Genomic DNA, 15,957 nt, shown 5'->3' with positions numbered 1-15,957 from the left:
TGACGGAGGAGAGGTGTAATATGGGAGTATCGGGAAGCCCCCAAAAGTGTTCGTGCAGCTGCACTCTGTACCAGCTGAAGCCTGAGGACTATAGCCAACACAAAGTATTAATTCATTCTGTGGATAGGCATTGCCCTCTGGAATGCAGAGGAACATGCAAATGCCAAACAAAGCAGGGAGTGAGCCAGAGAAGCTATTATATTTGTTTTGTTTAGAAAAGAGAAAAGAAGAATGAGAAAATAGCACAATTTATTACGGTGATAAGCAATCGGTATTGAAAGAAAAGTTCAGGACAAGAATTCAGTTACGAATTTTTCTTTGCAGGAATTCAATTAAAAAGTACAGGTAAGTCCACAACTAATGGAGCCCCAAAATTTCCACTGCTGAGCAAGGCAGTTCTTAAGTGAGTTTTGCCCCATTTCGTGATCTTTTTGGCCACAGTTGTTAAGCAAATCACTGCAGTTGCTAAGAGAATCATGCAGTCATGAAAAGCATTGGGCTTCCCCCATTGACTTTGCTTGTCAGAAGCTGGTTGGGAAGATTACAAATGGTGTTCATAATGACCCAGGGACAGTGCAACTGTCGTAAATACATGCCAGTTGCCAAGCACCTGAATTTTGATCATATGACCATGGCGATGTTGCAATGGTCGCAAGTATGAAAAACGATCATACTGTTTTTAGTGGCACTGTAATTTGCCACTGTAATGAATGGTTGTAAATTGAGGACTACCTGTTTGTCAGCCAACTCTAGCTAGCACACTCTGTAAACTCAATCATTATTACATTCTGGATGCAGAATATCTCTGAATTTTACATCTGAAAGCAAAGAAGTAAAGCAAAGAAGGGGCTTATCACCACTTAGTCTGGCTGTCCACTTGAGTAACAGAGAATGATTGTATTCTGCCTTCAGCAATTTGCCTTGTACTGAACTATGATCATTGCATGGTAACACCATGCTAAAAGTACTTACAATATGCTCCCTGTTTTTCAAAATGTGCTTTGAATCCCTGAAAAGCTGTTTATTCCTGCAGCAGCTATAGATAAAGCAACAGCTTACACAAGTTTGGACAAATGCCATGAGATGCACTGCAAGCCAAATAGAAGGAAAAGCTGTGGGAAAGGAGAAGAGGATCCATTTGCAAGTCAAAGGTTCATAAAGAATAATTCTCTTAACAGTGACCTGCACCTACTAGATTCAGGTGTTAGACTCTGAGTCTAAACCAGGAGTGTCCAACCTTGGCAACTTTAAGACTTGCGGACTTCAATTCCTCTGCATGGTTGGCTGGGGAATTCTGAAAGTTGAAGTCCATAGGCCTTAAAGTTGCCAAGATTGGACACCTCTGGTCTAAACAGTATGGCCAATAGTTAGGGATCCTGGAGGTTAAGCTCTACTTTCTAGAAGGTGCTAAGTCAAGAAGATCACAGTAAAGCATCATGTGTATTACATCAGAACCCATGTATAATGTCAAGGTTCCGATCAACAGAGACAAATAAAGCATAAATCCGAGGCTTGCAAATTCCTCAAACAACATGTTTATTGATACAGAGTATTGGTACTTCAAAAGTGAAACCAAGTCTGAAGAGATGGATAACCATTCCCCAGTACAAATTTAAGAAATCCCTCCCCCAAAGCTATGCAAGCAACTATGCTTCCCCACTCAGCTTGTTGGTGGGATTTTCATGAAACGCCCAGCCTGCAGCCGATGACCTTGGTTCCCATGAGAGAAAGTCTGAGAGAGAAAGTCTGTTTTGTCTAGCACAACACCTGGCAAACCCCCTCCCTCCGTGCTATGTGGCAACTAGGAATGAGAAGGAAAAAGATGGCTGCAACCGTGCTCATTCTAAAGTACTTGACATATAACAGGAGACTGAATTCGTCTACTAAAATAGTGAAGGGCAAACTTCTCCAAGGACAGTCTGTAAAAGCAGTTGCTTTTAGTATGGACTTCCCCCAAACTGTGGGTTATATCTCAGTATAAAAGTTCAAAAGGAAGCTGTTAAAATGTTTTCTCTAATTTATGCCTGACCGCATCACCAGATATTTGAAATAATCCGGGGGACCACAATGAGTCACTGGCAATTAGAGTATGAAGTTTCCACTCAGTGACTTTGAGGCAGACAATTAGGCCTGGTCAAAGTTTCAGCAGAGACCTATCAATTCATGATGTGCCAGACTGTTTCAGGTGTGCACTTGCTCATGGGGGTCAGATATTCCTTGTGCAGAATGGACCAGACATGCTGGTGGTGCACAGCTGTAAACTTGTGTTCAGAACATCCTTATGAAACATATATTCGTGTAAACAAATACATGCGTGTACAAGTATCCTCAACTTAGAACGATTCATTTAGTGACCATTCAAAGTTACAACTTCACTGAAAAATGTGACTTATGACCATTTTTCACACTTATAACTATTACAGTATCCCCATGGTCATGTGATTAAAATTTGGATGTTTCACAACTGACTCATATTTATGAGGCTGGCAATGTCCCAGCGTAATGCGATCATTTTTTGTGACCTTCTAACAAGCAAAGTCAATGGGGAAGCCAAATTCACTTAACAGCCGTGTTACTAACTTAACAACTGCAATGATTCACTTAACAGAGGTGGCAAGAAAAGTCATAAAATGGGCAAAATTCACTTAATAAATGTCTCGCTTAGCAATAGAAATTTTGGGCTCAATTGTGGTTGTAGGTTAAGGATTACCTGTATTAAGTCACATCAAACTGCTTCAGGAAGCAAACTGAGATATGCCATGATTCCTCTTCAAGTTTACTTTAAGCATATTTGCATAATTTTTTGATTATGCAACTTGTCAACCTATGTGTGCCCTATCTTATACCTCCATTTTTTTAAAAATTCCATTTATATCCCGCCCTTCTCCGAAGACTCAGGGCGGCTTACAAGCTTAGCAGTAGCCTTCATTCTATGTATATGCCTGCTTATTAGGGCTTTCACACCCCCCCCAAGCGGCATTATTACAAAGTCAGCTTAATTGCCCCCAACAATCTGGGTCCTCATTTTACCTACCTCAGAAGGATGGAAGGCTGAGTCAACATTGAGCCTGGTGGGATGCGAACCTGCACTAATTGCAGGCAGCTGGTGTTACTTAAGGAGGCATTAGCCCACTGCTCCACCAAGGCCCTTTGAATATTAATATTGTTTATACATGTTAAAGACACTCAAGACAGTTTGCAATAAAAACTTAAAATAGACTAAGATTAACCTAGAACAAACACATCTCTTCTCAAGGCCAAGCAAATGAAAATATTGACAGTAGTTTCAACATTGTCATGTAGTCTTTTTGCTTCTCAATGGGAATGTGCAATTTCCATCAGTTTGGGGGCGGAGTACACCAGATGTTGCACAACATTGTGAGGGTCATATTTTGAAAGTTGGCAGGGCAAGTTCCCATTTTGGGGAGACCAGGAAAGCCACTTTAAGGAGCAAAATGGGTGCCTCGATGCTCCCCAGAAGCTATAACCTCCTAGCTTTTCCCCTTCCTAAACAAAAACAACAACAAAAAAACACCTTGACATGTTATGGGTTGCAAAGTGAATGCTGTTAGCTCTGTAAAGTTTTATACTCAAAGGCAAAATGATGGTTATATTTCTCTATTATAAGAGAAATTTGTGGCAGAAATGCTACAGCATTGGATCCAGGAGTCTGAAATATTGCTGTCTTTAGTTTAATTTGTGTCTGTTTTCAAACTTAAAATTATGATTTTAGGAGGTGATAAGTGGCATTTTATATAATTTTTTAAGAATAGGAACACTAAATGCTTAAATCTACAGTCATAACCACTGCCCTCCCAGCTCACATTAATACAGTAGGTTACAATTTATTTTATGATAAATATATACAGTATTACTATAATAAACATTTAAAATTAAATATGTAGTGTGTGTGTGTGTGTGTGTGTGTGTATGTTTATATGTGAATTTACAGTTATCACAGTTGTGTTGTGTTGTGTTTATGGAACAATAGCAGTTATGAGGTAAAACCGCTGACAGCGTTCTGACAGATCGGGCGCACACGCGGCAGCCTGTTGACAGCTGTCAAAGCTGCCACCAGCTGATTGCGCACGCGCGGCAGCCGGATGACAGCTCGGAGCTGTCAAAGGCTGCCGACAGCCGATTGGTCAGAGTTTCCGCGGCGGGAGAACACGCCGCAGGGATTGGTCAAGGGTTTGACAGCTTGTGTATAAAAGGGCGACTTTAACCCGCTGTCAGCCCTCCGGTTCTCCCTGAATAAGGAACTCTTCATTGAAGTGCCAGTTGTCTCGCGTGGTCCTTAACCTGCCGCTACAATGCACCTGGCGACGAGGATGGGATGGGTCTGCTTTCACAGAGCTAAGTCACTGAGCTGAAGTCACCGAGCTGAGAAAGGAGAACCAATTCCACCAGTCTCTGTGAAGTCACTCGCTGAGCCACTGGCTGTGGAAGAAGGAAACTTTCCGCCAATTCTCTTGTGAAGCAGAAATTGGACCAGGACAGCATGGCTAACCTCGGACACATCCGGGAATTCGACTTCCGGCACCCTGAGGGCTGGGAGTCACACTGGGGGCAGGTAGAAGGCTACCTCCTGGTGAACAAGATCACCGAAGACTGGCTTAAAGCCGCGGCATTTCTGTGCCTCAGTGCACCGGCAGTGTTCAACATTGCCATCGGACTTTGCAGCCCAGACCCGATCGCCACTGTGCCGTACGCGGACCTGACACAGCGTCTCTGCAAGCATTTCATGCCAAGGCGGTCGGAACTTTACTGGTGCCTAAACTTTACCCGTTGGTGCCAACTACCGGGGGAAACAGCGACCGCCTTCATCACGGGGGTACGCCACGCTGCCCGCAGATGCCAGTTCCCCGACCTCAAGGACAGAATTCGGGACCAGATAATAGTGGAACTAAGAAATGAACGACTGCAGCAAAAAATAGTCGCAAAGCCTACAATAGACCTAGCAGAGGTCACCCTGGAAATCATGGCATACGAGGACAGCCATCAAGAAAACTCGGCCCCACCAGGCAACAGCCCGAACGGATTAGTCCATCAGGACATCGTAAGAGTCTACGACAATTGGGAAAAGGAGAACGAGACCGAAGTAGACGCCATCCTTCAAAAGTTTGACAGGCTCCAAAACCACTGCGACGGGGTACAATCACCTGTCACTTATTATTCAAGAACACTCTCCAAGGCAGAATGCAATTATGCCCAAATTGTTAAGGAAGCATTAGCAATCGTAGCTAGTGTAAAAAAATTCCACAACTACCTATACGACCGACACTTTACAATTTTTACTGACCACAAACTCTTGCTAGGGTTATTCACCTGTGACAAACAGACACCTCAAATCCTGTCTCCCAGGATCTTGAGGTGGACAAAATTCTTATCAGCTTACACATTTAAGCTGGTTTACAAGCCAGGGAAAGAAATGTGCCACACAGATGGGCTAAGCAGACTGCACTTGCCTAGCACCGACCCTGACCCAGCCCCGGCAGGTCACATCCTGGCAATACAAGAACTGCCAGAGTGTCCACTTTCAGCAAAAGACATAGCTGCAGCAATGGGTACAGACAGAATCCTCAGCAGAGTGTTGGCCTGGGTTTCCTCAGGATGGCAAGCAAACAGCCCTGGAACAGAATTCCAGGCTTACTTTGCCAGGTGACAGGAATTGTCCTCCCATTTAGGTTGCATACTGTGGGGCAGCAGAGTAGTAATCCCAGCCAAACAAAGAACTAGGGCCCTCCAAACATTACACGATGGCCACCCAGGGATAGTCAAAATGAAGGTGCTGGCCCATAGCTACATGTGGTGGCCAGGCCTAGACCAAGATACAGAGGCACACGTAGCTGGGTGCTATCTATGCCAACAATCTAGATCAGCACAACCCCATGCCCCAGTTCACAAGTGGGAAACAACGCGGAACCCCTGGTCCACAATACACATAGACTTTGCAGGGCCCTTCCAAGGACAAGTATTCCTTATAGTGGTGGACAGTTACTCTAGATGGCTAGAGGTCATCCCTGTCACCAGCATGACCACAGCTGCACCATATAAGTACTGAGGGGGCTATTCGCAACTCACGGTCTTCCAGATGTTCTGGTCTCAGACAATGGCCCCCAATTTACTTCTAATGATTTCCAGATTTTCATCAGGGACAACTCAATTAGACACGTCACTTTGGCCCCTTTCCACCCATCTTCGAACGGCCTTGCAGAGGTTATGGTAAAGACTACTAAAGATGCACTATGCAGGATTATCAGAGGGGACTGGCACCGGCGGCTGGCCCAGTTTCTACTGGCCCAGCATTCCACCCCCTGCACAACCACAGGGAAGTCACCCGCTGAACTACGTTGGGGCCGTCGACTGGTGACCAAACTGGACAGACTGCATCTGGACAGGACAGCAGCTGAAGTTGAGCAACCCATCCCTTCAAGGACATTTGTCACTGGTCAACTTGTTTGGGCAAGGAACTATGGGGGGGGAAACAAATGGGTCCAGGGAGTCATCCTCGAGCAAACTGGTCCCATATCTTACATGATTGACTTAGGGGGGGGAAGCCACATCAGGAGACATGTGGACCAGCTCAGGAAATGGGTCATAGAGAACTACCCTCACCCCCCCCCCGAGACGTATCTCCACCCACTGTAACAAACAGGCCTCTGGGTCAACAGTACCCCTCTGTTTCCACGCATACACCTCAGGACCCTAACCCTGCTGTTTCCCCACAAAGCAACCCAACATCCGGGGACATAGGGGCCGAATATACACCCCCACCATCCTCTCCTGTTAGGGCGGAAGGGGAACAGGACACTGGAGTACCCCTCCACCGTTCCTGCAGGACCAGAAGAGCCCCCACCTATCTAAATGATTACGAATGGTCCAGGAACATTCAGATCAACCACAGGGGAAAATCTCCATCCACTATACAAATGCAATTCTAGTTCACGATAATCATTCCTGTTTTGGGGGGGGGGGAAGAGGTGTTGTGTTGTGTTTACTTCAAGTGTTAAAGGTTTATGGAACAACAGTAATTATGAGGTAAAACCGCTGACTGCGTTCTGACAGATCGGGTGCACACGTGGCAGCCTATTGACAGCTAACAGCTGTCAAAGCTGCCGCCAGCTGATTGCGCACGCGCGGCACCCGGATGACAGCTCAGAGCTGTCAAAGGCTGCCGACAGCCGATTGGTCAGAGTTTCCGCGGCAGGAGAACACGCCGCAGGGATTGGTCAAGGGTTTGACAGCTTGTGTATAAAAGGGTGACTTTAACCCGCTGTCAGCCATCCTGTTCTCCCTGAATAAAGAACTCTTCGTTGAAGTGCCAGCTGTCTCGCGTGGTCCTTAACCTGCCGCTACAATACAACAGTAGTGACATCTGCCTGCAAAAATGCTCCTAGACTGGAGCAAAATGCAGAGCAGATTGCTTTATCCTATATTTGGTAGACCGGGTGCTTCACCCAACATATAGATATACATTCTCCCTGGTTTCTGCTGACAGGAGTGAGGGGAACCTGTGGCGTAGAGGTTAATACAGCTGCCTAACATGCAAGCTACCCAGGTTTGAATCCCATAGGGGTATGACTAGCTGATGAGAGCTAAAGAGTTTGAAATAGCTATACTAGTCTCCCTTTAACTCTTTGTCAGCCACAAAATTTTGAATATATATATATATATATATATATATATATATATATATATATATATATATTTTTGTGTAAATTACTAACAAATCTTTGTTAGTAATTTACACAAATATATGAACTGTCCGGTGTGACTATAGCCTGTTCGATGGCCTTCAAGATAGGCTGAAAACAGGAAATAAAGATTTGCCCCATGTTTGGGGCCTAGCAAGGTAATCTAAATAGTTAACATTTGAAACAGCAGGAGGAACACTCCGGCCTGATGATGACAGATGGGATTTCGTCGAAACGTCGCCACAACTTTCTGAAGATGAAAGGAACGCGGGAAGAAACCCGAGACTTTGTTAGTAATTTACACAAATATATGAACTGTCCGGTGTGACTATAGCCTGTTCGATGGCCTTCAAGATAGGCTGAAAACAGGAAATAAAGATTTGCCCCATGTTTGGGGCCTAGCAAGGTAATCTAAATAGTTAACATTTGAAACAGCAGGAGGAACACTCCGGCCTGATGATGACAGATGGGATTTCGTCGAAACGTCGCCACAACTTTCTGAAGATGAAAGGAACGCGGGAAGAAACCCGAGACTTTAGATCTACACATACAGACACCCGCGAGAATCTACGAAAACATTATATATATATATATATATATATATATATATATATATATATATATATATATATATATATATATATATATATATATATATATACATACATACATACACACACATATATATATATACATACATATACATACACATATAATTATTATAAATATAACATAGCCCGTAAAACAATGAGTGTGGGAAAATAAAAGAGCATGAGTCATTGAAGGGCTTAGCGTTATTTCCACCATTTTCATCGTCTCATGCTTTACATCAATGCTGTGTTCCATTGATGGTATAAAATTATGCTGCCTGGGAAAGTATGCATTGAAAGAACTATCCAAAGAAACCCGTGTGAAAAAGTAAGCAGACTTTTCCAATAAATTGACAAAATAAAAGGTGTACCCTCTTTACGTCCTTGGAATTCCAATAAGGCCATTGCTGAAAATTCTAGAGTTCAAGTCCATATATTTTAAAATTGCCAAGGTAGCCTAATATGTACATTAAGCACTATATTTGTTAATTCAACAAAGGAGAACTTGTGGTTCTCCAGATGTTGTTCAATTACAATTCCCATCATTGATAACAGATACTGAGAGTTGTACTTTAGCAAGATTTGGAGGCCATATATTCCCCAATTGAGACAGAGAACCTGTTGGGAAGTCACAATAGATAGCAGGTAAAGAGCAAAGTAACATCAAATCACACCAACCTTTTTCTTGGCTGTAGACAAACCGGTTCAGAAAACACAAATGTGCTACCATTAGTAGGTAGCAAGGAATTTGGTTAATCCACATTCTTTTGCAATTCACTATGGAAAACAGGTCACTTCAGGTGGTCTTTTTCCTTCATGCAGGCAAGTTCTAATAATAAAAAGAAACATTTGAATAATGTTATTGCTTATTTTCTCAATAAGATACACTGCGTAGAATGTCTTAGATGTTATATATTACATTGCCCAATTTCATTCACCTTAGTTGTAGACTTGTAGACTTAGGTAAAATCTGCTTCTTACTGTCATCCCAAAAGAAACATATCACTTCAAATATTTATTTGTAGAGCAGATGCATGGAAAATTAGCATTAAACTGATACAGTGTGAGACTGTGCCTAATACAGGTGAAAACTACCAACCGCTAGTAACTTGACGAAGTGGAAGGGAAGGAGAGAGGCCTGCATTACAGACAGTCTTTGTTTAATGTCTACTTGTTCAACAAAGTTATGATGATGTTGACTGGGTCCATGTAGCTGCAGCTCTTATGGTGTCCTTATGGTCATGTGATCACTATTTGAGTGCTCAGTGACTAGCTTGTAATTACAGCAATGTGGATCACCATTTGCAATCTTCACTGCTGACTTCCCACATTCAAAGGCAATGGGAAGCTGGCAGCAGGTTGCAAATAACAATTATGTGACAGAGGGATACTGCAACCATGCAGGATTCACCTAACAGCAAGAACTATCCGAACTGCAGTTGTAAATTGGAACAATCATTTGATGTTGTGCTTTATAATCGCTACTCCCCTTTTCATAATAGTCAACCACCTTTTTGTAAGTCAAATGCAACATATAGACAAGTGAACAACAATTTCTCATACTTCCATTCCTTACATTTCTTCTACTATAGACGCTGAGTGGGATCAGTGCTAGATATTAGCAGAATCCTAACTGTAATTGCTTTAAATTGTTGGGAAATCAAGCTACTGTTTTTAGCAGCATCAAACCTACAACTTTGTGTGTAAAACTGAACTGTATTCTAGTCTCCTCTTAATCCGGGCATACAGCAGTGGTCCGATGTTCCCACAAGCATCTCCTCTCCCACACCTAAAATATTCCAAGATAGCATCACAAACACCTGGCAGCAAACTATCCAACTCTCACAGGTGGTAAATTTTGCTCAAGTTGAGGGTCTGAGAATTGTTAATGATGGAATGGAAGCAGAAAACTATTTGCAAGCAAAACGCTCCCATCCCTGCCCTTAACCACTTTAACCCTCAAAAACAAGCAAATTGGAAAGTTAGACTGTGGCACCAACTCAAAATATATTAGGTGCTTCTGCCTTAAATCAAAAGGGACTCATCTTTCAATTAATAGGAAAGTGTTTGTCTATTTAAAAAGAAAAATTGTTTTCATGGTTGGAATGCGTCATTCTGGCACTTATTACAAAGGGAGCCAAGACCTATGGGCAAATACCCATCTTTCACTCATCACAGATTCCCTACTTCTCAAGTCTAAATTAAATCTTAATCATTTTCCTCTCCTGCAGCTTTTTCAGCTTAGGGAGTAAGAAACCCAGGAAAGCTAAATAATAATGCAGAAATACGCAAGTTAAATCTGTGCAGCTGCACCACTGAAACTGCAAAGAACAGGCAAGCTCAAAAGAGCAGGGGTAAATTTTGTTGTTTGTTGTTAGCTGCGAAGTAGTGTCCGACCCATCCTGACCCCATGGACAATGTTCCTCCAGGCCTTCCTGTCCTCTACCATCTTCTGGAGTCCATTTAAGCTCACGCCTACTGCTTCAGTGACTCCATCCAGCCACCTCATTCTCTGTCGTCCCCTTCTTCTCTTGCCCTCCACCTTTCCCAGCATTAGGCTCTTCTCCAGTGAGTCCTTCCTTCTCATTAGGTGGCCAAAGTATTTGAGTTTTAGCTTCAGGATCTGGCCTTCTAAAGAGCAGTCAGGGTTGATCTCCTCTAGGACTGACTGGTTTGATCGCCTTGCAGTCCAAGGGACTCGCAGGAGTCTTCTCCAGCACCATAGTTCAATGGCCTCAATTCTTTGGTGCTCAGCCTTTCTTATGGTCCAACTTTCACTGCCATACATTGCAACTAGGAAGACCATAGCCTTGACTATACACACTTTTGTTGATAGGGTAATGTCTTTGCTTTTTAGTGTGCTGTCTAGATTTGCCATGGCTTTCCTCCCGAGGAGCAAGCGTCTTTTAATTTCTTGGCTACAATCATCTGCAGTGATCTTGGAGCCCAGGAAAATAAAATCTGTCACTACCTCTATTTCTTCCCCATCTATTTGCCAGGAATTGAGAGGGCCGGATGCCATGATCTTGGTTTTCTTAATGTTAAGTTTCAATCAGGGGTAAATAGTCTAAAGCAACTTGAACATACATTAAATAGAAAAATAATTTTTTCTTTCCCTGGAAAAATGCTGTAGAAACTTGAAATACAATTTTTAACGAAGTAAGAGTTACAGGGGAGGGAGATGATGGGAAAAAAGGCAATAGGACCTTGTGGAAAAAAAAGAAAGTAAAGTTTTTCTGGTATAGCGTTAAAGTCAACAAGTTTCTTAAGCTTTAGAAGAAGTATTTTTCTCAAACACTTGGCCTGTAAATGATCAATCTGTGTTTTTTTTTAACACTCACTCCCAAACACCACTGAGCATCATGAATTTTTTAAGCATATGGGCTTTCCCAGCATTTTTTTAAAGACTAGGCTTTTGACTGCAGGCTTGGCTTTTACAAGTTGAAATGTATACTGTTATCAAGAGACAAAGAGGCAACATAAATCGTGTGGGTGTTTTATAAATTATGTCATGTCTTTAGCTACTGGAGGGGGGAAAAACGTACAAATTCAAGTCCTTTACCTCTCCTCCCCATGACTAAGAGCATTTAGCTACATTACATGATCCTTCAAGCTGCATATTTTGTGGCTTACTTGAAAAGCAGAAAGAGAAACTAGACTGGGGATATTTCTAATATTTAGGTTTGATCTCAGCCTAGCATGTTGAAACAAGCTCTTTGCTCCATTAGGAACAGGCTGCTCATCAGCAGAATGGCATGTTGGGGACATAAAGCTAATGGGTAGAGCAGGAGCAGATTTTGTACATAGGCTTTCATCAATTTGAAAATGTTATTTTTGCTTTAATCAATGGATTTGAGCACTTATTTGATGGTGCATCAACAAGTGACGGTCAACAAAGAAGGTCCTTAAACCACATTCCACAAACCACATCCCACATCCTTTCTGTTTGAACATGAAGTTCCATGGAGGTCTGCCTCAACCCTCTAGCTGGTTACTGCAAGGGCAACAGGAAAGGTTGAGAGGCAATACGCACAGTTTTGAGAATTTCTGAGAAGTTAAAAGAAAATGACAGAAGAAAAATTGAACTATCCACATAATTACAATGCAGAGACTCAGGGAAGGTAATTTTAGAGAAGAATTGAACCATGGAGGGGAAAAAAAGATTAGAGAGAATTGAAATGTATGGAATATTCATTTTATATCGCTCTAAGTTCACTTTGCTATTTTTTTAATCCCATTTATATCCTGCCCTTCTCCGAAGACTCAGGGCAGCTTACAATCTAAGCACAAATCAATGTGCTTAGCAATAGCCTTCATTATATGCCTGCTTATTAGGGCTTTCGGGGGGGCCCCAAGCAGCATTATTACAAAGTCAGCTTAATTGCCCCCAACAATCTGGGTCCTCATTTTACCTACCTCGTAAGGATGGAAGGCTGAGTCAACCTTGAGCCTGGTGGGATGCGAACCTGCACTAATTGCAGGCAGCTGGTGTTAGTTAAGGAGGCATTAGCCCACTGCTCCACCAAGAAAATACATTTTATATTGCCTGATTTGTTCATTCAGAGCATCCGATAATATATTTATTGGATGTAAAATGATAATTTAGTTTTAGATTGGTTTGACTTTAATTACAATTTAAATTTCAATTAGTTTAATAACTGACTTTACTTAGCATTATTTTAAATTTTTGTTAGAATGAAACTTTAGGATGCAAAGCTTTTAGAAGCCTGGCTTCTCAATATTTTCAGGTTAAAAACATTGCAGGGAAAAAAAGTTATCACCAATATGATAATAAAACAGTGTTGTTTTCTGACCTTAGACTCCTCCATCTGTTCACATTTCTAGAAAAAGAGCCAAGGAAAACAGGAAATAACAAGCATGTTCATCGCATGAAAATTTTCCCACTATCTACTCAGGCTGAATTTGTGAACAATCAGGCTATCAGTATTGTCGACTACTTATAAGGTTGAGACTTCATTTTTACCCTCTTAATAGATTTTCAGTTCAGAAAACTGTCAGCCTGTCCAGTCAGAGACAAGCTTCTTTTAGTTTTCCCATGTTGATCCTCAGCATGCAAATTATTGGAAATCTTTTGGGAATAATAAAGAATATCAATATTTAAGCATCTTGCCTTACTGCATTTTTAAATATTTCATTGGGTGGTGGAAATGCTTTCTAGCATTTCTAAATTTTATCCAGATTTCATGGGGAAAGGCTATGTGATGGTAGAGGAAGAAAAGGAGCCTTTTCCGATTTTATTTGAACAGAATCTGTATTCTAATTGTATATAGAAAAACTATATTTACTGTACATCCAATAGCCTTTTTAATGTGAGCTGAAAGTGGACAGGAAAAACTGCTAAGATGATGAATGATATAAAATTTATTTTAAGCATGTAACAACCCAATGCTGACTCAGTCATGACAGCAAATATTGGGTGGAAAAACATAACAATTTCCCTTTTAATTCTGAATGTTAACAAGGAAATTAACCTGCAGAGTGATATATGTAGGGGATCCGGGGGAGAGAGAGGCTAAGCAATAACAAGCAATAATAAGCAAAGTTTTACAGGATATAAAGAGACTGATGTTGTGTTTTATAAGATGTGGACAATCCGTTCCCATGGCTCATATTGGCTTTGGCTCAGAAATAAGCCAAATAAGTTTGCTGCCGAGTCACTTCCTTCAAGACCAGAATGTAGTTCAGTTTATTTTCTGAGTGAAAATAAAATTCACCCTTCTATTTGGAAACTTAAAATGCTCCTCCGACCACCTAATTCCTATCTACTCCATAACTACTACTGGCCCTCTAAGTGGCCTGACCACTTAGTAGAGTAGTAGGACCAAAAATCTACCACCTTCCAGATGCTTCTGAACTACAATTCCAAGCATCCCTCACAGACTAGACCAATATTTCTCAATCTTAGCAGCTTGAAGATGTGGTGACTTCAATTCTCAGTATTCCTAGCTGTAGGCTAGGAAGACTAAAGATACTGCAAAAATTGTAGTTTAGCAACATCTGGAGAGCCACAAATTCCCAAGCACTGGAGACGACAATTTGGTTGGAATTAAAGAAGAATGCTTTCTTACTTCTCAATCCAAGCTGCCAATTGTGGATGTTCCAGAGGTTACATATGTTGTTAAAGGAAAACACTGGAGGCTTCCAAATTTGTAAACTTTCTCAGCCAGTTTTGTGCTCATAAGGTCTTTTGTTTAGTTTTGATTAACCAAGGGTGAATGATGCCAAATTTAAAAAAAATACATTTTTTAAAAATATACTCCTCGGCTCTCACAGTGCACTCTCCAGGCAGATAATTAGAGGGTTGTACATAATCATATTTATATAAGATCATATTGGCATGTAAGTTTAGAAAAATACATGGAATAAGCTCAAAGCCATCTCTAATACATAAACAGCACTGCCGCCTTGTTTAACCAAAGAATGTTTGTTGTTGCCACAATTAAAGATGACCATCATCTTCCACTTTTCCAAATGACAGCTTCCACATGCAACAAATGTCCTAAGAAAATTTTGGAAGCATCACATCTATGAATCCTGAGAAAGAGTATTTTACATCTCTAGCTAGTTCAGTTAAAACTGGCCTACTTCAATTCATTCCAGTTGACACTGACAGGAACCAGAACTAGACTAACTAGATTAAATTGTGGCAGTCCAGATGTTACTGAATTCCAATATCTAGCAATCCGGGTTTACATGGCCAATGGTTAAGAATGTGATGGGCAGCTGTCTTTTATATATCTGAGCCAAACAAAGGTGAGGCAATGATTTATTTATTATTTATTAAGTAAATTTATATGCCCACCCAATTCACTCACAGTCACTCTGGACAGCTTACAGAAGTAAAGGGTCAAATACCTCACTCCCCTGGCAGCAACTATCAAACAAACCATTTGATGGGCTGCATATCACCCCGGGATCCTCAGGCGGAATGGTAAAGCCATGTCTTCATGGACTTTTGAAAGATGGGAGCCAATCTTATCTCTGTGGAGATGATGTTTCACAGGCAAAGAGTCATCACAGGCAAGGAGTTCTTCTTCTTGGTCCCATTAGACCGACCTCCTTAATAGAGGGGATCCATAACATACTTAACCTTCTCACTGTAATTTAATCTGACAGCCAGTTTGGTCTAGTGGTTAAGGCATTAGGCTAGAAAGTATAAGACTGTGAGTTCTAGCCATGAAAGCCAGTCACTGTCTGTCAGCCCAACCCACCTCATAGGGTTATTGTCGTGGGGAAAATGGAGAAGGAAGGAGTATTGGGTATGTTTGTCCCCTTGAGTTTTTATAAAAGTAATAAAGGCAGGAAATAAACAAACAAATAAAATGTAATTGGGACAAGATGGCCCTTCAAATAACTGCCTCCAAGTTATTCCCACTGGATAAATATGCAATAAAAGTTGTGGATCCATAAAAATTGCTAAAAAGAGAACTAACAGAATACGACAACAATTTTTTTTCAAGCAGAAAACCATGGGAGCACCAGAAGCTTCCTTATATCAAGCCAGATCCTTGAATTCTCTAACTCAGTGTATTAACTATTAATAGTACCATCTGTTTCTGGAATGGTCAGCAGTCACCCACTCTGTGCCTTGAGCTTGAAGGCTAGAAGACAGATTCACAAACTTGATTCTTGCAAATTCTTTTCAATAT

At 41.5% G+C, this 15,957-nt stretch overlaps 1 protein-coding gene across 4 annotated transcripts in view; it reads right to left on the bottom strand.

Moving 5' to 3' along the window:
* The window catches only part of LIFR (LIF receptor subunit alpha), a 99,261-nt gene that overhangs the window by 53,567 nt on the left and 29,737 nt on the right, over positions 1-15,957 (bottom strand). For all 4 annotated transcript variants that reach the window (XM_083356801.1, XM_083356802.1, XM_083356803.1 and 1 more), the window contains one exon: positions 8,966-9,116. In XM_083356801.1, coding sequence (XP_083212927.1) covers positions 8,966-9,050 — 85 coding nt within the window. In that variant the 5' untranslated portion in view covers positions 9,051-9,116. The remainder of the gene's footprint in view (positions 1-8,965; positions 9,117-15,957) is intronic.

Source organism: Vipera ursinii (assembly GCF_947247035.1).
Source record: "Vipera ursinii genome assembly, chromosome: 2".
Lineage (NCBI taxonomy): Eukaryota > Metazoa > Chordata > Lepidosauria > Squamata > Viperidae > Vipera > Vipera ursinii.
The sequence above is the reverse complement of the archived record's forward strand: the minus strand, read 5'-3'. Positions and strand labels throughout refer to the sequence as shown.